Raw genomic sequence first — 21,878 nt, 5'->3', positions numbered from 1 at the left:
GCATAAAGTGCTCTAGATGGAGTAACACGATTTACACCGATGGACCTGGAAATAGTGTTAGGTTGGCGCTGTTTGGTTTCTCAGTTGGCGAATTGCGGTGGCGAACGCAAGCGGACGCATGAGCGGATTCTCGCAGCAGCGACCAACCGTCCATGGCTTCGAGGCCGAGCCGCTGCAGATGGACACCTTGAGCGCCGATGCGGAAGGCTCGGTGCAGCCCAGCTTCATGCAGTTCTATGGCCACAAAGGCCAGGGCCACGACCTCGGCGGCGTCCTGCGGCAGCTCGTCAAGCGCATTGACGAGACCGAGAAGCCAAAGTCGATCCTCAAGGGTCGCCAAGACAGCCCGCGCTACATGCAAGACGACACAGAGGTCCTTCTCAATTCATCCACGACTTCGCACTCGGTGCGCGCGCAGTCACAGGCCCTGAAGCGCGACCGGATCGGAAAGCCCACGAGTCGCTACCAGGCAGGCGTGCCGCCACAGCTCGGTCCTTCCAAGGACTTGCCGCCTGTGCAAGAAGCGCTCTATCACAAGGTGGAGCAGGTTCCGTGGGAGAAGGACATTCTGTGGGGCGACGAGAACGAAGCAAGCAAATCCGAGCCGGTCTTTATCCCGGAAGAGGACGACACGCCGTACCAGCAGTACTCGATCCCGCGCGCGGCGCCACTACCACGCTCCTCGGCAATCCCAGGACCACCTAAGTCAGCGCGCCAAGACACAGAGAACGCCACGTCCCTCATTCCCCAAAAGGTGGCCCCGTTCGACATGACACGTCCGCGCTCGTACCGCTGGGAAGCGCCGCTGGCCACGCTCATTAGCAAGAACATGAACCTGAACGCGTCGGCGTCCAAGGAGGCCGCTCGCATCGCGCTCGACTGCGCGCTGAACCCGTCGCTCGAAGACGACGCGTGGCTCAACGCGGTCGCGTGGGACCACTGCCTCGACATGCCCAAGTCGGAGGTCATCCTCGACGAGAACGACCGGCACCTCGTGCTGACCAACCCGCTCGTCGAGAACGTGCGTGCGACGCTGCGCATTCCGGAGCGCAAGCTCGGCGTGCACGAGAAGCGCCAGGAGCTCTTGACCAAGCAGAAGAAGGAGAAGGACGACCGTATCAAGGGCGTCATGGGCAATCTCACGTTCGGCGAAGACACGGCCGAGGGCCGCCTCGGGTCGGACGAGCTCAAGCGTAACAAGGACACGCGCATCGTCAAGCACATGGGCCACGTGCACCACTCGCTCCCGGCCATCAAGCTCAGCCTCACCAAGCCCGAGCTGCCCAAGCAGAAGCTCCGCGAGTTTCACCGCCCGCGCGGCAAGTTCAAGATCAACGAGCGCCTCGTCATGGTGCACGCCAAGGACGCAGAGAAGGTCACGAAAGCCTCCAAGGTCACCGAGCTCGAGATGACGGACCCGACTCTGTCGCAGATCAAGAAGACGTCAGATCTCAACCCGACCGCGGGGGAAAGCTCATCCTCCTCGAGTACATTGAGCAGAAGCCGCCGATGCTCTCGAACCCAGGCATGGCCTCGCGCATCTTGCACTACTGGCGCCCGCCCGCGGCCGACGGCGACGATGGCGCTACCAAAGGCAAGGGCAAGAAGAAGCAGGTGCTGCCGGAGCCGCCAAGCGTCAAGCTCGGTCAGGTCGTGACGCTCGGTGCGAACGACGACACGCCGTTCATTGGCGACGTGCCGGCCGGGAAGATGGTCACATCCCTCAACTCGAAGCTCTTCAAGATCCCGATCTTTGAGCACGCGGCGCGCGGGTCGATGCTCGAGCGCTCCAACGACTATGACTACTTTCTACTTGCGCGCGCCGTCTCCAAGAAGGGCGGTTTGAAGGAAGGCACGACGACGTACCTCATGGAGCTTCCGCCGCTCTACATTGCGGGGCAGGTCGAGCCGCAAATGGAGGTCCCTGCGCCCAACTCGCGCGGCGCCAACGACTTTATTCGGCCGTACATGTCGTTCCACATCCTCCGCCTCTTCAAGAAGGCGAGCGACGGCGAGCGCCTCAAGATCGAAGACATCCACCGCGTGTTTCCGAACCAATCGGGCACGGCGATCCGGAAGCGCATGAAGGAGGTCGCAACCTTTGAGCGCGGCGGCAACGACTCGGGCTGGTGGAAGAAGAAGGCCGCGCACGAGCTCACGAGCGAAGACGAGATCCGCGCCAACGTGTCGCCCGAGTCGGTGTGCCTCTACGAGAGCCAGATGAGCGGCCACCGCCGCCTCATGGACATGGGTCTCTCGAAGCTCTTTAGCCCCACGGGCGTTCAGAACGCGATCGAGCACCTCACCAAGCGCCTCAACTACCGTCAAACGCTGCTCAAGACCAAGGTGCTCATGCCGAAAGGCCTCGAAGGCCGCACGCTCGATAACGAAGCCAAGAAGCTCTACGAGCTGGACCCGGTTCTTACGAGCCTCAAGCGCGACATCCAGATTGCGCGATCGATTGCGCTCCAGCTCGAGCTCGCGCCGTGGACATGGACCAACAACTATGTCGAGTGCCACCTGCAAGGAAAGGGCTCGGGCATGCTCCAGCTGGGTGGCGACGGCGACCCGTCGGCGTGCGGTGACGGCTTTAGCTTTATTCGCGCGCCGCAGTCGCGTGCCAAGAAGAAGGAAGGCGATGAGAACGCGGCGACGGACGAAGCCGAAGTGCAAAAGACGCTGGCGGCGGTCACGGGCACGACCGCCGATCTGCGTAAGCTCAAGATGAAGGAGGCCGGCGACGTGCTCAAGACGCTCGGTATGGACGAAGCCGACATCAAGAAGCTTCGGCGCTGGGATCGTATCGAGATGGTCCGGACGCTCAGTACAAAGGCGTCGCAGCGTGGCGAAGCCGGCGGTCTCGGCAAGTTTGCTCGTGGCGCGCGCAAGTCGCTCAACGCCCAGCAGCAAGAGTACCGGAAAAGTGCGACGCGCGCTACAGTACACAGATTGAGGTGCTCTCGAACAAGCAGGTCGTTGAGGACAGCGACGACGACAACGAGTCGGACGAAGGCGACGACGGCCTCGGCGACCTCGAAGAAGACATTTTCGGCGCCGACGGCGACGGCCTCACGGCAACCACGTCGCGGAACGGGCCGTTCAACATGTTTCGCAAAGACGGTGTGGCTTTCAACCGGTCCAAGTCGGCGCTTCGGGAGCGCGATGACGCGGCCGAGCTCGAGAAGCTCAAGCGCGATATGGCCGACAACTCTGGGAGCACGTACTCGCGGAGTCGCCCGGACATTGACGCGTCCAACCTCCGGTCGCAGCTGCAGGCCAGCGGCATCCGTGACAGCTCGGGTCGCCCGACGTCGCTCCTCGCGACGCACCAGTCGTCGACAAAGGCCAGCTCGGTCATGTCGTCGGCCGTGCACTCGCCGTCGAACCCGGCCTCGCGTGTGCCGTCGCCGCGCGCGGCGCCGACGAGCAGCCAGCCGCACCGCCAAGCGATCAAGCGCATCACGCGCACGATTGAAGAGGACGGGTCGGAGAAGATCAAGATTGAGTTCATCGTCGATCCCAAGAAGATTGGGCAGTACAAGGCGAACGCGGCGCGCAACGAGCGTCTCCAGAAGGACGAGGAGCGCGAGCAAATGCGCAAGCAGCGCAAGCGTATGCAGCAGATGCGCGCGGCCGACGACGTGACGAGCGGCGTTCCAAACGTGCACAAGCTCAAGGAGGAGCTCAAGATGCTCGAGAAGAAGCAAGAGAGCACGCGCGAGTACGTCGAGCGCCTCGAGAAGGGCGAGGACGTCGGGTCGACGGCCGCGAAAGGCGTCATCAAGTGCACGCAGTGCGGCGAGGTCGGCCACATCCGCACGAACCGCAACTGCCCGCTGTACATGATGGAGCCGATGAGCAAAGGCGACAGCAAGAAGGACGTGCGCCCGCTCAAGCTGACGCTGAAGAAGTCGTCGATCAACGCGTCCGACTTGGACCCGACCTCGTGCACAGTGAACCTCTCCAATCTCCAGGAGAGCGCGCGTCTCCACGAGATGGAGAAGAAGCGCAAGCGCAAGCAAGAACACGAAGACAGCGCGTCATTGTACAAGCGCGTATACGGCGCCAACAAGAAGCCCGCGCGCAGCCTGTCGCGCCTCCCGATTGCGCGCCTCAACGGGTACCTCGAGCTCGTGCTCTTCAAGCTCGTGGCGATGCCCGAGAGCATGCTCTTCCGCGTGCCCGTCGACGGCAACGCGGTCCAAGACTACTACACGGTCATCAAGCGACCCATGGATCTCCAGCGCATCAGCCTCAAGCTCAAGAACCTCGAGTACGACTCGATGCGGTCGTTTACGAGCGACGTCGAGCTCATGGCGACCAACTCGCGCTTGTACAATGGCGAGATCAGCGGCATCACTGTCAACGCGTTCAAGGTCCTCGAGAAGGCCAAGGAAGAACTCCAGACGCTCAACGCCGACAACGTCCTCCTCACCCTCGAAAAGCAAAAGCTCGCGCGCGTCAACTCGATCTCCGAGTCGTAATCTTGAAACTGAATCGAGCTGGATTCCTGTGCTGGATTGTACTTTCGACGTGCAGCGCTCGTCGTGTTGTCGGAGGTTGATGGCGGAAGGACCGCTGCCTCAGCCCAATAAGAACGTAGCGGAACAGAGCGGAACGCTCCGACCACCAAGTACAAATTGTACAAATCGACCAAGTTGAACGAGCCAACGGCAGATGATTCGCATATTATGCAAAGCCAGATGGGTCTCCTCGTCCCAGCAACGGCCAGATTGCCATTTCACAATCCGCCCACGACGCCCCATGCACTTTGCTTGCTTCGCTCTGGTTCTTGCCGCAACGGCCTCGGCTGCGACCGTCTACACGTTCGACCCCGCGACGTCGGGCGGCGTCAAAGGCTCCATCACGGTGACGCAGCTAGCGCAAGGCGCGAGTATCGCTGCCAACCTCGACGTCTCCAAAGCCAACTGGGCCGCGCTCACCAAGGTTGACGGCAACTGCACTGGCGCGATCCCGACCTTCAAGTGGCACATCCACACCAAGTGGACCAACAAGGCGACGTCGGGTTTCCTTGGCGACTGCGGTCTCGCGCCCACAGGCAACCACTACGACCCCGACTACGCCTGCGGCCCCAACTCCGAGTTTGCTACCGACCCCAAGTGCACGCCGCTCATTCCCAAGTACAAGTGCACGCCTGAGACGTATGCAGCTGACAAGCGCGCGTGCGAGCGCGGCGATCTCTCGGGCAAGGTCGGCGCCTTCAAGGTAGTTGACGGAAAGATCAAGCAGACGTTTGTCGATGCGCACTACCCGAAGGCGTCTGAGGAGAAGCCGGAGTGGAACCTCATGCTGCATGCAGTCTGCGGCGCCAACACGCCCCGCTTCATCTGCGCCACCGGCCACGAGGCGTGCTAATGCATCCGTAGCTTTGTCGTTCGAGTAATCCAACCTTCCATTGCTTCTTCATCCTCTGTCCTTGCATGTTCAACCTACCATTTCGGGAACGTTCGAGTCGCACGCTATCCCACCGAGGTCGATCAGAAGTGCATGGACCGGCCGGCTTCATGGCAGTGAAGCAGCCGGCGGTTCCCGCCACGGTAAGTGATGCGTCTCAGGTGCGCGAACTCCAGTGCGTCCGGATATCGTATTATCCGGATAGCAAATACAAATCTATGAAACGGTCCCATTTGTCCGCGAGAAGCTCGAGAGGAACATGACCAAGCGCGAGCGCGGGGAAACGCGGGGAGCATGGAAGCCATCGTCATCTCGGACTCGGAGGAAGATGCTCCAGAGATGAAGCGACCGCGCCGGAAGATGACCAAGTCCCATCTCGTCGTCGCGATGGACGCGCAGCAAGCACGTCCCGACGACATGAGCTGCGCCATGGACCTCCTAAGCCGCGTCCGGGAAGCATGTGCCCGGGACATCACCGCATGGAGCGAAGTCGCCAATGGTCCCGTGGTCCTGGGGCTCAGCATCGTCTCGTCGACGTACTTTCCCGTGCAGCAGTGCTTGTACGCTGCCTTGGTGCGCATCATGAGCACCCTTCGGCGCGAACGACGGACCAAGGACCTCGAGAAGATCTACCGAGGGGTCCCGCCCGTTCTGCGCTTGGCCATTCCGGGCGGTAACGAGGTCGACCTCGTGCGTGCGTATCGTCGAGGCGACCGTGCTCATGGCTTCGGCACAGATCAACCCGATTCGCATGCGCCAGCAGCTGAACCAAGTCAACGGCGTCACTAAACGCATTGCGTCATTTCGAGTCCTACAGTGCTGGACGCGGTTGCACAGCCGGGATACGGTAGGGACGTCCGACGGTGTAAGGGGGTGGCAACGGGTCGTAGGAGCAGCTGCAGCACGAAGGCTGGATCGACTTGGGCACGACCGTGCTCTCCTTCTGCAGAGACGACGAAGCGCTCAGCGTCACGACCATCCCCTACGCTAACGTTCGCAGCCTCAAATTTGACGCCGAGTCGGCCATGGCCAAGGTGCACGTCGAGGCGTACGACGAAAGCGGGCAATGGATGCGGGTACTCCTCGATCATAAGGTGCGACACTAGACCTGCACGAGCTGTGGTCTTATAATCCTTAGACGTTTGCGGTATTTGAGCAAGAGCTTTGCTCAAGAGCGTCTAGCTGCGCCAAAGCACGCGAGGTATTTCCTTCTTGCCGAGTCCTATCTCGGATTCTGCCAACTAGAGCCTGCCACAGCTGGCCGACGAGGAAAATGCAAAGCAAAATGACGTTCCGGTGCCTATCGCCATCGTGACGCCGCCATCAAGCCAGGACAATGCACCAAGCTCAGACACGAGTCCGACGGGGTCCGACGACGACTGCCTCTCTCTCTTTGAGGCAGAAGTGCATCGGGTCTCGCTTGCTACAACGCGTTGGGATGCTACGTTTGACAACTTGAAGAAAGAGGTCGAGGCACGGGTTGGCAGCATCACAGAGCTCGTCACTCACATCGGTGCGACGCAGGTACACCGCGGGAACGCTATGGCGCGTCTCGAGTACGACGTCGCAGCCGTGGCCCAAGACGTTCAGGCCGCACGCATGATCACGCTTCCAGACTATCAAGACGCTTGTTTGAAGGAAGCAACTCTGCTCACGGTCGAGCTCGAAAACGTCGCCAAAACAACTCAAGAGTATCTCCACGAGGATCTCGACGCGATCGCTCAAGACCGGACGACAGCCGCCATGTGCTCGCTGCACCTTGTTGCGGTTGCTGCGCCGTGGATTTTGTGTGGTGTGGCCGCAATCTCGTCGTCTCTCGGGTACATGTAGCGCAGAGTGCGCGCTTGACATGCCACCGCACGTGGCGCGCGATCTTGAAGGGACATCCTCCAAGAAGCAATACACGCATATTTTATCGCCTCTGATATTCCATATCCTATCATCGACCTTTCTAGACACTGGATCAATATTGCAGCCCGTGAGACTCGATTGGTGCTTTTCTTCCGCAGATCATTGCATGGGCAACGTCGTGGGCCTGACGGCGGTCCCGGCCGCGGACTCGAGCCAACCGAGCTACTCGGCCACGCTCATTGAGGCGATCACGCCCTTTGACAACCTCTCGATTGAAGAGATCGAGGCGTACTGGCGCAGCTTCTACGAGCACGCGCATGGCTTTGCGCTCTCCAAGCACGACTTTGGCGCGATCTGCATCGACGTCGCGGTCCACCTCGGCCACTCGCCCGTCCAGATTGCGCAGAAAGCTGATGTGCTCTTTGACGTGCTTACGCTCGACTCGCCGTTCAAGCTCCTCGATGCACTCGAGTTCCTCGCGAGCATCATCTTTATCTCGACAGCACCGGTCCAAGACAAGGTCGAGCTCGTCTTTGATAGCTGGGATATGTCTGAAGATGGTACACGACCATGGCTGTCACCTATCGTAGTATGTATGCTGGTGGTGCGTAGGCGCGCTCGACATCGACGAGTTTACCATTTCGGTACGAAAGCGCTGCGTCGTAAATGGCTCCTGATCCAGCGTAGCTCAAGTCGACGCTCATGGGTCTCGGCAAGATTGTCGTGTCCAAGGCCAATGACAAGACCGTCGACCTACTCGAAGACGACGAGGTTCGGCGCATCGCGGAAATGGCGTTCCGCGATATGCTGCATATTCCGCCGTCGACGATGATTCAGCCAACGATGGCCATCACGTGCGACGTCTTTCGGAGCTACTGCTTGACCAACCACGACGCGCGAAGTCTCTTTGATGTCTTTGACGGCGCCGTGAGTGCCTCCAACCACGACGACGGCAGCGCAGACGCACTCGGTGGTCTCGACCCAACGCACGTGCCGGAACGGTCGGCCAAAGAGACGCGGCACATGGACCCCGAAGCTGCGATCGAAAAGGCCAGCGAAGCAGACCACGGAGACGAGTTTATGGCCGTCAAGCCGTGGGAAGGCGCGATCATCCCGCCAACGAACCCGCCACCAATCGACTCGAGCGCCCCGACGGTCGACCTCTCGCTCGAGTGGATCTTTGGCTACTCGGCCCAAGACGCGTACGCGCGCAACAACGTCCGGTACCTCAAGAGCGGTGATATTGCGTACCCCGCTGCCAGCGTAGCCGTGCTACTCGAGAAGGCAGGGCCTCGCCAGCAGCACGTGATCGCGCACACGGACGACATCTTGTCCTTCGCCCTGCACCCGAATCGCACGATCGGTGCGACGGGCGAGACTGGCAAGACGCCGAAACTCATTGTGTGGGATGCCGCCTCGGCCAGCGTACTCTCGACTCACCGCGGGTATCACAAGCGAGGTATCATCCAGCTCGCGTTCTCGTCGTCGGGCAATCACCTTGCATCGCTGGGAGCAGACGACGACCACAGTTTGGGCGTCTACTCAACCACCGACCAGTGGAAGACGGGTGCCTTGACGTGGTTTTCCAAGGGCAACAAGGCTGCACCGCTCGACCTCTCGTGGCACCCGACAAATGACCTCGTCCTTGCCAGCGTCGGCGTCAAGTACCTCGAAGTCTGGACCTGCAACGCATCGCCCAAGACCGTCGCCAAGGCCAAAGGCATCTTTGGAAAGACCGGCGTAGTCCAAGGTATCCTGGCCGCCGTGTGGCTCAACACGGACAGTGGGTTTCTTCTCGTGACTGGCACGCAAGACGGCTCGCTGTACATCTTTCAGCCGCCCGAGCTCCAGACGGTGATTCCCAAGGCGCATGCTGGTGCGGTTCAGAGTTTGTACCTGCTGGACAAGACTCTTGTGAGTGGTGGCAAGGACGGCGTCGTTCGCGTCTGGGCACCGGACAAAGCAGGGTCGCTGACCAGCACACAGTCGTTCGATATTAAGGCCCTCGCTGGTCGCACTGGTAGCATTCAGAGCGTCTGTCTCTCGAACGACCTCACGACCGTCCTTCTTGGCACCCAAGCCTCGGACATTTTCGAAATCAAGTACGAAAATTTGCATCTGGCACTCTATGAGAGGTCATTTGTAGCTTGAAGACCAAAGTCATTTCTCCAGCGCTCCTGTCGGGGCACCACGCCGATGAGCTCTGGGGCTTGTCCGCACACCCGACGCGGCAAGAGTGCGCCACCGTTGGCGACGACCAGTATTTATGCGTGTGGGACTTGGTCAAGAAAAAGCAGCTTCGACGCGTCAAGCTCGACTGCCTCGCGCGCGCCGTCGCGTACTCGCCAGACGGGAAGTACATCGCCGTTGGTCTTGGCGGCCAGCTGCCGGGGCGAGAGAAGGTCAACAAGCACCCGAAAAATGGTGCTCTCCTCGTCGTGTACGAGAGCGATCTGACCAAGGTCGGGCTTTCAGCTCTCTTGACGCGACTCGACATAGAACGTAGGTGGTGGAGCGCAACGATGCGAAGAAGTGGGTCTCGGACATCCGATATTCGCCGTGTGGCAAGTACCTCGCGCTTGGCAGCCACGACAACAGCATCGTGCTCTACGATGCGCTCAACCAGTACACCAAGAAGCACGCGTTCAAGAAGCACAGCAGCTTTATCACGCATATCGACTTTTCCGCCGATAGCTCCTACTACCAAGTACGGTCGCCGTCATTTCAACGACACGTATCGGTATCTACGTAGAGCACATCGGGCGCGTACGAGCTCCTCTTTGCGGACGCCAAGACGGGCAAGCAAGTCACGCGCGCATCGGCGCTCAAGGACGAGCAGTGGAGCTCGTGGACGTGTCCGCTGGGCTGGCCCGTGCAGGGCATTTGGCCGCCTGACAGCGACGGGTCGGACGTCAACGGTGTTGCGCGGTCGCATGCCGGCACGCTCCTCGCGACAGGCGATGACTTTGGCAAGGTACGGTGCGGCAGCATGGACCTCCTCACGCTCAGGTCGCCATGCAGGTCAAGCTCTTTCGGTACCCGTGCGCCAAGAAACACGCCGGCTTTGCGACGCTCCATGGACACTCGTCGCACGTGACCAACGTGGCGTGGTCGGCCAACGACGAGTACTTGCTCTCGACGGGCGGTGGCGACCGGTGTCTCTTTCTTTGGAAGCACGACGTGCAGAAAATCAAGGGTGCGAAAGCTTCGATCTCGCCCGTGCGGTCGCCGGTCAAGGGCCACGAAGACGATGTTGATATGGACCTTGTCCGCGGCTCGGAAGGCGATGAGTTTATGGCGGTCAAGCCCTGGATCGGAGCCATCGTTCCGCCCTCCAAGCTGCCAGTGGTCGACAACACGCAGCCGCCCTCGACGACCCTCAAACTCGCCCACGCCTACGGGTACTTTTGGTTCATCCATGGAACGTGCGTCATGTACAAAATGTAGCTACCAAGGGCAGACGGCATCCAACAACGTGCGCTTTCTATCGAATGGACGCATCGTGTACCATGTCGCCGCCCTTGGCGTTGTCTACGACAGCTCTACCAACTCGCAGACCTTCTTCGAGGTATTTTCTAAGTGTCAAGCAGTCGATGAGGGCTATGCGTAGGGCCATGATGACGATATTGTGTGTCTTGCACTGCACCCCAACGGCAGTTGCGTCGCGACGGGCCAGATGGGCAAACCACCAACGATTCATGTGTGGGAACTCTCAAGCACGAAAGCAGAAAAGGCAGCGGAGAAGTGCATCAGCCTTGCGTGTCTTAAAGGCTTTCATAAGCGCGCAGTGCCCGCCGTCGCCTTCTCGACGGTTTGTGTGTCGCGCTTGCAGGGCGTATGCAGAGGCGAGATGCTAGGACGGATCCAGGCTTTGCTCCATCGGGAACGACGACGACCACAGCCTTGCCATCTACAAGTGGAAAGAAGGTGTCCTCGTCGCGTCTGGCAAGGGCGAGCGCAACAAGGTACGCCATTTATGACGAGACGCGCGCTTGCATATGGCCGTAGGTGATTGGGGTCCTCCATCATCCCGGCACGAACGAGTGGATCTCGTTTGGGGACAAGCACCTCACGCACTGGACCGAGCAAGGCCGGAACATCACGGGCAAGAAGGCGATCTTAGGCAAGCACGGTACGCCGCAGCTCTTTCATTGTGCCAGCATGATACCGAATGCGACGGGGACCACCTCGGCCCCGACGCGCACTGTTGTGGGCACCCACGGCGGCGAAATCTACTGCTTTGAGAACAAACATCTGGTCAAGGTGCTCTCAGGGCACAAGGGCCCTGTGTTTGCCGTCGCTGTCTCCCGTACGTCGGTCGACCTGTCTCTCGCGACGTCTTATTTTCATTCGTCCGTAGCCTCCAAGCCCGAGTGGGTCAGCGGCGCCAAAGACGGCAAAATCATCCTCTGGGACGTCCACTTGGCGCCCATCTCGTCGTTTGAAGTGGCGCCGCCGCTCACCAAACTCTTCAACCTCTCGGCCGAGACGGCCAAGCGCTTGCAGGCAAGCTTTGGTGTGCGCAGTGTGTGCTTCAACAGCACCAACACGCGTCTCCTCGTCGGCACGTCCGGCAGCGACATTGTGCAATTTGACCGCACGGGCGCCAAAGCCACCGTTGTCACGCAAGGCCACTTTCAAGATGAAGTACGGCACCTTGATTTCGAGGCGATGAACGCAGCTATGTTGCTAGTTGTGGGGTCTCGCAGTCCATCCCGATGTCACTAAGCACGAATTTTGCACCGTCGGCGACGACAAGACGCTGCGGGTGTGGGACGCCGTGCACAAGATGCAGCTCCGCGTCAAGGCCTTCGACTGCATCGCGCGCTCGTGCGCGTACTCGAACGCTGCGCCATACTGGATCGCTGTCGGTCTCGGTGGGCGCATCGAAGCCGGCCGCAAGCACCCCAAGTACGGCACATTGATTATCGTCAAGGACGACGAGACGTTTGCCACCGTCTTTGAGGACAAACCGTCCAAGGAGTGGCTCTCGGAGATCAAATTTTCGCCCAACAACGCCATCTTGGCCGTCGGGTCGCACGACACGAGCATTTACCTCTATGCGATCACGGGCAACGCGATCGTCAAGACGGGCGTCTTCCGCAAGCACACGAGCTACATCACGCACTTTGACTTTTCGAGCGACTCGAAATACCTCCAGGTACTATCTGGTGACCATGACTTCACTGGAATGGTTCTCTGCAGAGCAACTGCGGTGCGTACGAGCTTTTGTTTTCGGATCCGTCGAACGCCAAACACATCACGTCGGCCAAAAGTTTGCGGGACGTCGCCTGGGAGACGTGGACGTGCACCTTGGGATGGCCTGTCCAAGGCATTTGGCCGCCGTGCGCAGACGGCACCGACATCAACGCCGTCCACCGGTCGTCCAACATGCAGCTCGTTGCGACGGGCGACGACTTTGGCAAGGTCAAGCTCTTTCGGTACCCGTGCGTCGCCAAGCACAGCGTCGCATACGCTTACGCTGGCCACTCGTCCCATGTGACGAACGTCCGATGGCTGCACAACGATACCCACGTTGTGAGCACTGGCGGCCTCGATCGGTCGATTCTGCAGTGGCATCACGAGACGGGCGCCGAAGAAGACGTCAACATCGGCAAAGCGTCGCCGTCCAAAGCCTCGCTCGCGACCGCCTTGTCCAACGCCGGTGCCACCGAGGACGACGACGAAGACGACCTTGTACGTATTCTCGCCTCAGAAAACATGGCGCAGATATGGTTTCGTAGGGGCTGCCCAGGACATTGGCGCCAGTCGCGTTTCCCGCGGAAGGCGGCGGCGACGAGTTCATGGCTGTCAAGCCGTGGATTGGCGCCATCTGTGCGCCAAGCAACCCACCGAAAGAGAACCCGCGCGCACCCGACATCCAACTGCGGCTCGAGTGGTCCGTTCTAACTGTCCGACCGTGGTGCGATCAATTGTAGGGTGTATGGCTACCAAGCTGACTTGGCGCGCAACAATTTACGCTACAATGCCGACGGACAGATCGTGTACCACGCCGCGGCCGTTGGCATCATCTACGATCGACCGACCAACACGCAGAAGGTTTAGTTTCGATCCCTGCGCTCAGCCAATGGACTCTCGTAGCACCACGTGGGCCACAACGATGACATTTTGAGCCTCGCCATCTCGTCCTCAGGACGGTTCGTCGCGTCCGGCGAGCGCGGCAAGAAGCCCAGCGTCCGTTGCTGTATCCAGGTGGAGATCCCATTCATCGCATGTTGTAGATTCGCGTCTGGGACGCGCGCTCCGGGGCGCTCTTGAGTGAGCTCAAAGGCTTCCACGCCCGTGGCGTTCTCAGCCTCGCCTTCGCGCTCGACGAAAAGACGATTGCGAGCGTCGGTGACGACGACGACCATAGCCTCGCGATCTGGGAAGACAAGGGCGGCGCGTGGAGCAAAGGGGTTCTCCAGACGTCGACGCGCGGCGACAAGGCACTCAACGTCTTCACCTTGGCGGATGCACGCCATGGCCGATTTGTACGACGATAGAGACACTACAGTGGTCTTGACCACAGCGTAGGTCACGGGTGGCGTCAAGCACATTTTGTTTTGGACCGTCGAGGGCAAGACTGCAAGCTGCACCAAGGGCCAGTTTGGGAAGCTCGCGACCATTCAAACGCTCTGGTGCGCGTGCAGCTTCAAGGACGACGCGACGCTCACAGGCGCCGACAATGGCGACATGTATCAATGGTGCGGCAACACTGTCACCAAGAGTGTCAAGGCCCACGACGGCGCGCTCACAGCGCTTTACTCGACGTCCAAGCTCGTATGGCCCACGTCACGGACGTGAAGCTCATGCAGGCTTGTAGGACACGGTGGTCTCGGGTGGGAAGGATGGCAAGGTTTGTGTATGGAACTCGTCGCTCCAGCAGACGAGCTCGTTTGGGATCGAGAGCATGTACCCCGTGTGCGGTCTCCGAGGCAAGACCGTGCGCAGCGTGTGCATGGACTCGGCGCAAACCAAGATTCTTCTCGGCACATGGGGCAGCGACATCTTTGAAGTCGACGTGAGCAACGCGACGCTCGTGCTCGGAAAGCCCGTGACGGGAGGCCACTTTAAAGACGAGCTCTGGGGCCTCGCGGTGCATCCGATAGAGCCCCACACCGTGTGCACCGTGGGCGATGACGCCGTCGCGCGCGTCTACAACTTGAAGCTCAAGACGTCGTGGGTGCTCATGGAGCTCGACGACATGGCGCGCGCTGTCGCCTACTCGCCCGACGGCCAGCTGCTTGCGATCGGGTACGGCGGCGACGTCGGCCGCGGCAAGACAAAAGGCAACAAGCACGGCATGATTGGCTTCTACGAAGTGTCAACAACCACGATCGTGCTGGAAGATCGACCGTCCAAAGCGGCGATCAGGTATGGACGGCCACGCTGCTCGATGTGGTCGCACTGCAGAAGTGACCGTAGCGAGGTCAAGTTCGCCGCGTCTGGCGCGATCGCGGCCTTTGGGTCGCACGACGACAAGATTTACATCTACAGCATCCACGGCTCGGGCGCGAGTGCGAGCATCGTCAAGAAGCACGTGTTTGCCAAGCACATGAGCTACATCACGCACTTTGATTTTTCCCGCGACGCCAAGTACCTGCAGGTAGTACTCCATCGATTCCTACGTGACCTCAATGGTGCTAGTCCAACTGCGGCGCGTACGAGCTTCTCTTTTGCGAGGTCGAGACGGGCAAGCAGATGCGGTCGGCGAAAGCGCTCAAGGACGTCGTCTGGGACACGTGGACGTGCACGCTCGGGTGGCCCGTCCAGGGCATCTGGCCCGAGTGCGCCGACGGCACGGACATCAACAGCGTCTGTGCGTCCAAGTCGCGCGCGTTCATCGCGACCGGCGACGACTTTTCCAAGCTCAAAGTGTTTCGGTACCCGTGTTTGACCAAAGGCGTACGAAGCCATCAATATATCTACGTACGCTCACCACTTGTACCTAGGCCAAGTGGGTCCAAGGGGACGGCCACTGCTCGCACATCACGTGCGTGCGCTTCACATGCGACGACAAGTACATCGTGTCGGCCGGCGGGAACGACCGCGCCGTGCTGCAGTGGAAGCTACTGGACCCGTAAGAAGCGTCTATAGGAGTATATTACGATTACTATGTCGGACATGAAGCAACAGCCATTTTAGCTGCAAAAGGCGTGCGGGTGCACCTTTTGCTTGGCGCGGTTCGCGTCCGGCAGCGGAAACCACTGGTCGTTCGACGCGATCGAGACGTCCGGGTTGAGCGATTGGACCGCCGTCCGCAGCTCCAGCGGCAAGTAGGCGTCCCGATACTGAGCCTGCAGTGCCATGTTGGAGCGCAGATGGGTCTGCACCGCCTGCACCGCGAGCACGAGCAGCGGCGACGGTTGAAACGCGAGCGCGAGTCGGTGGACGTCGCTGTTGCGCTCGACGCCGTTAGAGCCACCGAAGATGTACATGGCGTTTTCCCACATGACGCCCGTGTGAAAGTCCCGCGCATCCGGCGCCTTCGAATCCTCCGACTATCGACTGCATGAGACATCCGAGCACGCTCCGAGTGGACGCACCAGTCGGACCCACGTCGACGTGTCGAGGTCCAGCGAGCTCAGTTCGTTCATGCGCGTCTAGATCACGTGAGGGATTTCATCGCGGGGTGGAAGGATGTACCCCGGTTTCGTCACGCCCGCCAAACATGAGGAAGGTTGCTTTCCCAGCTGACGTCGTATGCAGGACAACGCTGTGGGCGATGCGCGACCGCGGCAGGTCGCCGACGCACTCGATCTTACTCCAGTGCGACGCAAGCGCGTCGAATTTAAACAGGTCGATCGGGCCTTTTGGCGGGTCGTAGAGACCACCGCCGATGATGTACATGGCGTCGCCCGACACGACCGCTTGGTGCTTGTAGCGCGGCGACGGCTTGGTGCCTGTCGCGGCAGCGCAGCTCCACGTCGCGGTTACTTGGTCGAAGACAAAGAGGTCGTTGACATAGACGTGGCCTGATGTGCCACCAAAGAGGTAGAGCTTGGAGCCGATTGCAACCATGCTCTGGCCATAGCCCGGCGGCGGGTGCGTGCCGGCCGTCGTGACGACGCTCCATTTTTGCGTCGCCAGCGTAAACTGGAGGAGCTTGCCCATGTTGGTTTGGCCCCAATGCGGGCCGGACCCGCCAAAGAGGTAGAGCTTCGTCTCGTCCGCCGAGGCGCACCAGGCGTGGGACGCGCGGCCGTCGGGTGACACGACGCCCTTGTTCTCGAGCTTTGTCCAGTGGTGGTGCGTCAAGTCGAACGCGTACAAGTCAAAGTGACAGTTGCCGTCGTTGTAGCCGCCAAAGACGTACATCATGCCATTCACTACACGGAGGAGAGGATGATGCGGATGCGCATGCGCATTGAAGTCGCACCGACGACGGACGCGTGGCCGCTGCGCACGGGCGGCTGCGCACCGGAGACCCGCAGTTTGGTCCAGAGACTCGCTGGAAACACATGCGTGAGCTTGCTAGACAGGCGGCGTGCGTACCATGGTCCATGGTCTCGGGCTCCGGGTCCTCCTCGGCCGGCTCGTCAATGGCGAAGCCGAGCCGCCGGGCGAGCCTCGACTGCGCCCAGCGCGGGCTGTTCTTGATGAGCTTGAGGAGGTCGTCGAGCATGCTGGGCCGCTTTTCTCTGTTTGCTGCTGCTGTTTCGGATCTCGCCGGATCTGATTGCCCGAGATAAAAATGCGAGCCAATCGAACACGCGGAATGCGACCTATTTTTAGCCTATCAAAAGGCGCGAAACTCCCCACCGCTTCAGAGGAGGCGCGGCTCGTGAGCGCGTCAAAGATACGAGATGAAAACACCGTCAAAGTACGTTAAATTGCGGATAAACGCAGCGTTACAACGAGCCGTACTTCCATTCGAGCAGCTTCTTCAGCGTCGTCGGCGACACGGGATGCCCGAGGATACGGCCAATATGCAACGCCGCCGACACTTGAAGCTTGTCAAAGGCCGAGACGTCGGCGTCGGCCTTCATTTTCGCCAGCAAGAGGCGCAACGCCTTGGCGTCTTGCTGGTTCACGTAGCTCTTCTCGTACGCGGTCTCGCGCTCGGCCCACTTGTCCGAGAAGGCGCGGAGCCCGACGCGGCGAACGATTTGGCGCTGCACACGAAGCATCTTATTTGCAACTGGCTGGAACTGGCTTGGTCAATCCGCATTTTGGGCCACAGTACCACGTTGAAGTTGTTATCAATCGCCTTCGGATTGGTCCATCTATAAATCTGTTGACCAATAAGAGTGCCTGCAATTTCGAATTCTGCCGCCTTTCGCTCGAGCATATCGTAGCGCCCTGTCCATTAAGCTAAACCAATTAGACGCTTCGACGCCAGATGCTCGCTGGGACGCTGCAACGGTCTCTAGCAAATACGAGAGATGGATTGGATTACAGGTTACAGCTCTTTGATTTCTTCTTCTTGGCGTGCTGATATGCGCGGAAGATGGCGTCCGCGTCAGCGTCTGGATGGTTCCACTGCGTCGATCTACATGCTTCCATTCAGCCATGCTCCAGCATAGCCTGTCGCCGCACCGGGCGGTAAAGTTGCGAAAGTAAGGCTTGCCGCCATTCGTAAATTGCATGTCCCACTTGTCTGGAAGGTGGGCTTGCAGGTAGGCAAACATCTCTTCGTCGCTGGTTGGCTCGAACGCCGGCTAGAGACACATGACGCGCTCATCCTCGACCATGCGCGTACGTTGTTGCTCGGCTGCTCATCGCGCGCGTCCCGCACTGCGACCGGTGTCGCCTCGGGCTTGACGCTCTGGAGATACTCTGTGCAGTGGTAGCTACTTTGCGAGAACAGGTACCTTTAGCTTTGCTGGTCGTTTGGGAGGCTCCGCACTTGGCGTGGCCAGGGGCTACATTGCGTGGCGTACTCGTCGGTACGAAGGCTTCCATCGCGTACCTTGACAGCATGCGGCCGTTCCGGCTTCACAGGCGCGGGTTGCTCGGACTTCTCCGCGCGGTGCTTGGTTACCTTCTCCTCGGGCTCCTACACAACACACACGTGAAGCAGCAACTTTAAAACAGACGAGCGCCGCACGTGTGGCGTCTCGACGGGCGTCGTGGGCCTTCTCTGCTTCTACGCGACCTGCTGAGCGCCATACAAAGCACAAGATAAATACGGCCGGCGACTCGACCACGTCGTCGGGCACCTGATCAAGATCGCTGGATGACATGCATATATACAACAGGAGAGGTACCTCGGGACTTGGTGGCTGCTCGATGCGCGGCGTCTACTCCCCGAACCTCAGGACCAACACAGCACTTTGCCACCTTACGCTCGGCTTTTTGGAGATGCTGGCCCGCGGCGACGGCTCCAAACTAGCGCGTGACGCGGCGCGACTGAGTGCGGCGTCACCGCCGAGCCGAGCGAAGAACTCTATTCGCGACGGGCGTGGGAGTCGAATTTGCTTCGAGAGCTGTACCAGGAATCGAGACGATGCCGGAGCGGTCCGGGTCCAGCAGCGCCAGGACGTTTTGGCGCTGGGCGGTGTCCAGGCGCAGGCCAAAGTCATCGAGCACTTCGTCCAACGCAGGCACGCCGACCTTCCCGGGCGTCTCTGCGACGGCAAGCATGGCTTTCTTGAGTCCGTTGAACGGTCGGTCGGGGCACCGACGGCTCAGCGTCGCCTTGAGCGCTGCAAACGCCGCTGACGCCGACGCGTCACCAGGCGCCACCTCTTCGCTACGCGGCGTGCGTGCTTCCAATTTGGTCATTTGCTGCTGCAGTGCCGCGAGCCTACACAGTGTGCATCAGCTCTGGACTCGATACGGCAAAGACCGACTTGGCTTCGGTGGCTGCCTGTTGGTCGGCGGCCTCATGTTTGAGCTGCTCGTACTTGCGCTTCCACTTGAGCAGGTTGTTGCTCGACGCGGTCTCGGTGGACGCTGGCTCTGGCTTGGCCTGCAGCTGCGCCTCGAGCTCGATGATGCGCTGCTTGAAACGCGTGACCTGCAAATCGTCGGATGCAGTCGTCGGAGCGCTTGCGATGGCTTTGAGCTTGGGCGTCGACGTAACAGCGGCATTTGTGGTAGCGTCCATAGTGCGCCCGTCGCCGCCCTTGGTTTTCATCTCAAACTGCACTTGCAGCTCGATTTGCCCCGTGCAGAGCTACGTAGTCTGCATGAAACAACGGATGCAGCCGTCGACGCCCACCTCGGAGACAGGGTCGTAAATGGCAAACCACGAGTGCACGCCGTAGCCCTCGCGCGCCATCGTCGACGCGATCGAGACTTCGGTTTCGCCAATGAGCTGGTCCGACCGCGGCTGCTTGTTGTAGAGGCGGATGAGCAGCTTGGGGGTGATCGTGCGGCCGAGCTTCATCTTGCTCAAAAGCGCCACCCACTGCTTCTCGACGTCCGGGTTGACGTCCGGGTCGAAGAAATTCACGTTCCAATTCGTGGGCGTCCCCACGACCTCGTAGTCACTCGCAGTCGCGGGGTCGTACGCGGTGCAGTACAAATGCGGCACCTCGGCGGTCGAAGGCACCGTGCGCCGGACGCTCACGACCACAAAGTGCAGCGTGGCAGCCTCGGTGCGGCTCAGCGATGTGAACGGAATCAAATTCGTGCCCGAGCTGTCGGGGCGGCCAAGGATCGGCTGCGTATCGACGTACACCACCGGTCGGTCGGACCGATGGACGCACTCGTCGGGCTCGTGCACGAGGACCGACGTCGCGTAGCTCCACTGCGGCGTGCAGCCGCCTACAACACTCCTTTTACGTACAGGCGCAGAACACACGGTCCAAGGAGGTACCGCCGTCGTCGGGCGGTGTCACAAACGTGTCGCCTTGCGGCAGCAGCTGGATGGACGCATACGCGTTCCGCAGGCCCGCGAGACACGACTTGAACTCATTCCACGAAAGCCACATGCTCGTGGGGTGGTCGAGCACTTCGAGGTGCACGCGCAACGTCGAGTGCGCTTGGCGGAAGAAGGCCGCGAGCGCCGGAAACTGCTGCAGCGCGAGCATCGTATAGGGCTGAAGACGCATCTTGGCGCGGTCCAACGTCGCGCGGTCGACGCTGAACTCGAGCATCGCGGGCGAGACGGCCCAGAAGAAGGGGACGCGGGTCGACTGCAGGAGTCTGCGGAGCGTCCCGACAAAGCCTACGCATCGACTATTGCATCATCACCCCTATTCCTCTTCCTGGCACAGGCGACGCACTCTGGCTCTCGAGAAACTCGACGAACGGCTGCTTCTTGCCGTTGTCGTCGCGAAAGCAAATGCGCAGGCGGCGCAGGAGCGCCAAAAAGTACGCGTTGAGTTCCGGGTACCACTCGGCGTTCACGACGCCCATGGACCAGTACTGGCTGCTGCCAGGAGCTCTACTTCAGCACTCAGATCGTCGTCGAGATCCTCAAGTCGCGTACGGTCGACGGTCAAAGAGCGGGACGCCCCGCGTGTCCATGTCGGCGTCCGCGAACGACAAGGTCATGGCTTGCTTGAGCATCGAGTCGAGCACGCGCACGTGGAGCGTCTTGTTGGCGCTGAACGCGAGCGTCACTTGGTACATTTGCTGGCCGCTGCCGACGCGCGCCATGCGCTGAAGCGTCCGGCGGAGCTTGTCTTCGAGGCGCTGGAGCGTCGTGTAGCTACACAGAGAGCACACGATCGCACGCTTTCTCGAGCCATTAAGGTACCGCGACAAGGAGAGGAAGAGGCCGCGCGAGACATCGTGGGTTGCAAGCGGCGGCAACTGCGCGTCGCGGTATCGCAGCGCGTCCAGCGCCAACGCGACGCAGACTTGGTTTTCGATCGCGAGGCTGTCGAGGTCGGGCGTCTCGAGCACCCGGAGCCCGCGTCGGAGCAAGCCCTCGATGAGCGGGCCTTGCTCGCGCCGCTCGACGTGGGCCGGCCCGAGCTTCTCCCACTCGAGCTCTTCGTCGTTGGACGCGATCTTGAAGAGGCGTTGGATCGCACTGCTGACGACCTCGACCGAGAAGCCGAGAAGCGTGCCGCCCAGCCCCGACGGCGCCTGGAGCAGCGCGAGAAGCACGTCGCCCGCACAGGCCAGTGTCGGATTGTAGATGCACGGCGTGCACGCGAGCGCGATGCGCTGCAGCGAGAGCACGTCGACTTGCAGACCGATGCGGTCGAGGAGCGTCTTGCTGAGCCAGAGGAGCTCGTGGACGGGCATGCCCACGTGCAGCGTCTGCAGCGCCATCTTGACGTCGCCCTCGACAACCCGGTGCTCTTTCATGCGCTGCTCCAAATCCAAAAGCGTCTCGACCAGCGCGCGCTCGCGGTCACGCGTCGTCCCACCTGATATATATCACAGGATAAGTATCAAGCTTGCAAGTATCAAGTGGCGTACTGGTCTCGGCACTCACAAAGGTTGCAAAATCCGACAAGAAGATCTGGCCGTGCTCGCGTTGGAGGCGGTGGGAGAGCAACCGCACGTCGAGCGCAGTCGCTTCGAGTCCGACGCAGCTCAGGAGCAGCGCGAGCTCGTCGGTTGCGATCGAGCCGTCGCCGTTGATGTCGAAGCGCGCAAAGAGCTTGGCGATGCTCTCGCACTCGTCCGTGCTGCCGTCAATGACGGGCAGCGCGGCCATGCGCTGGAACACGACATTGTCTCTGGACCAGCGGGCAGCGCGG

The 21,878-nt window shown here is 60.5% G+C and overlaps 6 protein-coding genes across 6 annotated transcripts in view; 4 read left to right on the top strand and 2 right to left on the bottom strand.

Annotated features, from left to right (window-relative positions):
* Positions 1–118: 118 nt before the first annotated feature.
* SPRG_01171 (hypothetical protein) lies at positions 119–4,484 on the top strand (the record flags this gene model as incomplete). Its single annotated transcript, XM_012339363.1, has 3 exons — positions 119–1,487; positions 1,526–2,940; positions 2,973–4,484. 3 exons carry the CDS (start codon positions 119–121, stop codon positions 4,482–4,484), a joined length of 4,296 nt encoding a protein of 1,431 aa, XP_012194753.1.
* Positions 4,485–4,745: 261 nt separating this feature from the next.
* SPRG_01170 (hypothetical protein) lies at positions 4,746–5,415 on the top strand. Its single transcript, XM_012339362.1, has one exon. It carries the CDS (start codon positions 4,765–4,767, stop codon positions 5,374–5,376), a length of 612 nt encoding a protein of 203 aa, XP_012194752.1. The 5' UTR covers positions 4,746–4,764; the 3' UTR covers positions 5,377–5,415.
* Positions 5,416–5,709: 294 nt separating this feature from the next.
* Positions 5,710–6,521, top strand: SPRG_01169 (hypothetical protein; the record flags this gene model as incomplete). Its single annotated transcript, XM_012339361.1, has 3 exons — positions 5,710–6,105; positions 6,152–6,262; positions 6,306–6,521. 3 exons carry the CDS (start codon positions 5,710–5,712, stop codon positions 6,519–6,521), a joined length of 723 nt encoding a protein of 240 aa, XP_012194751.1.
* Positions 6,522–7,419: 898 nt separating this feature from the next.
* SPRG_01168 (hypothetical protein) lies at positions 7,420–15,393 on the top strand. The gene is made up of 23 exons (XM_012339360.1): positions 7,420–7,826; positions 7,879–7,910; positions 7,954–9,368; positions 9,413–9,728; positions 9,773–9,973; positions 10,019–10,240; positions 10,288–10,667; positions 10,714–10,834; positions 10,877–11,077; positions 11,124–11,231; positions 11,275–11,575; positions 11,627–11,913; positions 11,960–12,427; positions 12,472–12,963; positions 13,011–13,165; positions 13,206–13,326; positions 13,369–13,461; positions 13,509–13,760; positions 13,804–14,049; positions 14,093–14,643; positions 14,695–14,875; positions 14,917–15,174; positions 15,222–15,393. The coding sequence occupies exons 1-23, from the start codon at positions 7,433–7,435 to the stop codon at positions 15,351–15,353; spliced, it is 6,927 nt and encodes a 2,308-aa protein (XP_012194750.1). The 5' UTR covers positions 7,420–7,432; the 3' UTR covers positions 15,354–15,393.
* On the bottom strand, positions 15,355–16,925 carry SPRG_01167 (hypothetical protein). The gene is made up of 5 exons (XM_012339359.1): positions 16,765–16,925; positions 16,649–16,720; positions 15,916–16,598; positions 15,816–15,872; positions 15,355–15,770 (listed from the first exon to the last, which is right to left on the bottom strand). Exons 1-5 carry the CDS (start codon positions 16,892–16,894, stop codon positions 15,411–15,413), a joined length of 1,302 nt encoding a protein of 433 aa, XP_012194749.1. The 5' UTR covers positions 16,895–16,925; the 3' UTR covers positions 15,355–15,410.
* Positions 16,926–17,664: 739 nt separating this feature from the next.
* Positions 17,665–21,878, bottom strand: part of SPRG_22065 (hypothetical protein) — a gene marked incomplete at both ends in the record, with an annotated part of 8,809 nt that continues 4,595 nt past the window's right edge. Inside the window, 17 exons of the mRNA XM_012339446.1 lie at positions 17,665–17,761; positions 17,809–17,930; positions 17,972–18,037; positions 18,084–18,134; positions 18,182–18,268; positions 18,320–18,358; positions 18,402–18,431; positions 18,480–18,512; positions 18,558–18,658; positions 18,705–19,018; positions 19,065–19,390; positions 19,436–19,983; positions 20,036–20,386; positions 20,445–20,605; positions 20,651–20,872; positions 20,921–21,542; positions 21,595–21,838. Of these exons, the coding sequence (XP_012194836.1) occupies positions 17,665–17,761; positions 17,809–17,930; positions 17,972–18,037; positions 18,084–18,134; positions 18,182–18,268; positions 18,320–18,358; positions 18,402–18,431; positions 18,480–18,512; positions 18,558–18,658; positions 18,705–19,018; positions 19,065–19,390; positions 19,436–19,983; positions 20,036–20,386; positions 20,445–20,605; positions 20,651–20,872; positions 20,921–21,542; positions 21,595–21,838 (3,414 nt within the window). The remainder of the gene's footprint in view (positions 17,762–17,808; positions 17,931–17,971; positions 18,038–18,083; positions 18,135–18,181; positions 18,269–18,319; positions 18,359–18,401; positions 18,432–18,479; positions 18,513–18,557; positions 18,659–18,704; positions 19,019–19,064; positions 19,391–19,435; positions 19,984–20,035; positions 20,387–20,444; positions 20,606–20,650; positions 20,873–20,920; positions 21,543–21,594; positions 21,839–21,878) is intronic.

Source organism: Saprolegnia parasitica, assembly GCF_000151545.1.
Source record: "Saprolegnia parasitica CBS 223.65 unplaced genomic scaffold supercont2.2, whole genome shotgun sequence".
Taxonomy (NCBI): domain Eukaryota; phylum Oomycota; class Saprolegniomycetes; order Saprolegniales; family Saprolegniaceae; genus Saprolegnia; species Saprolegnia parasitica.
This window is presented reverse-complemented; position numbering and strand designations above follow the sequence as displayed.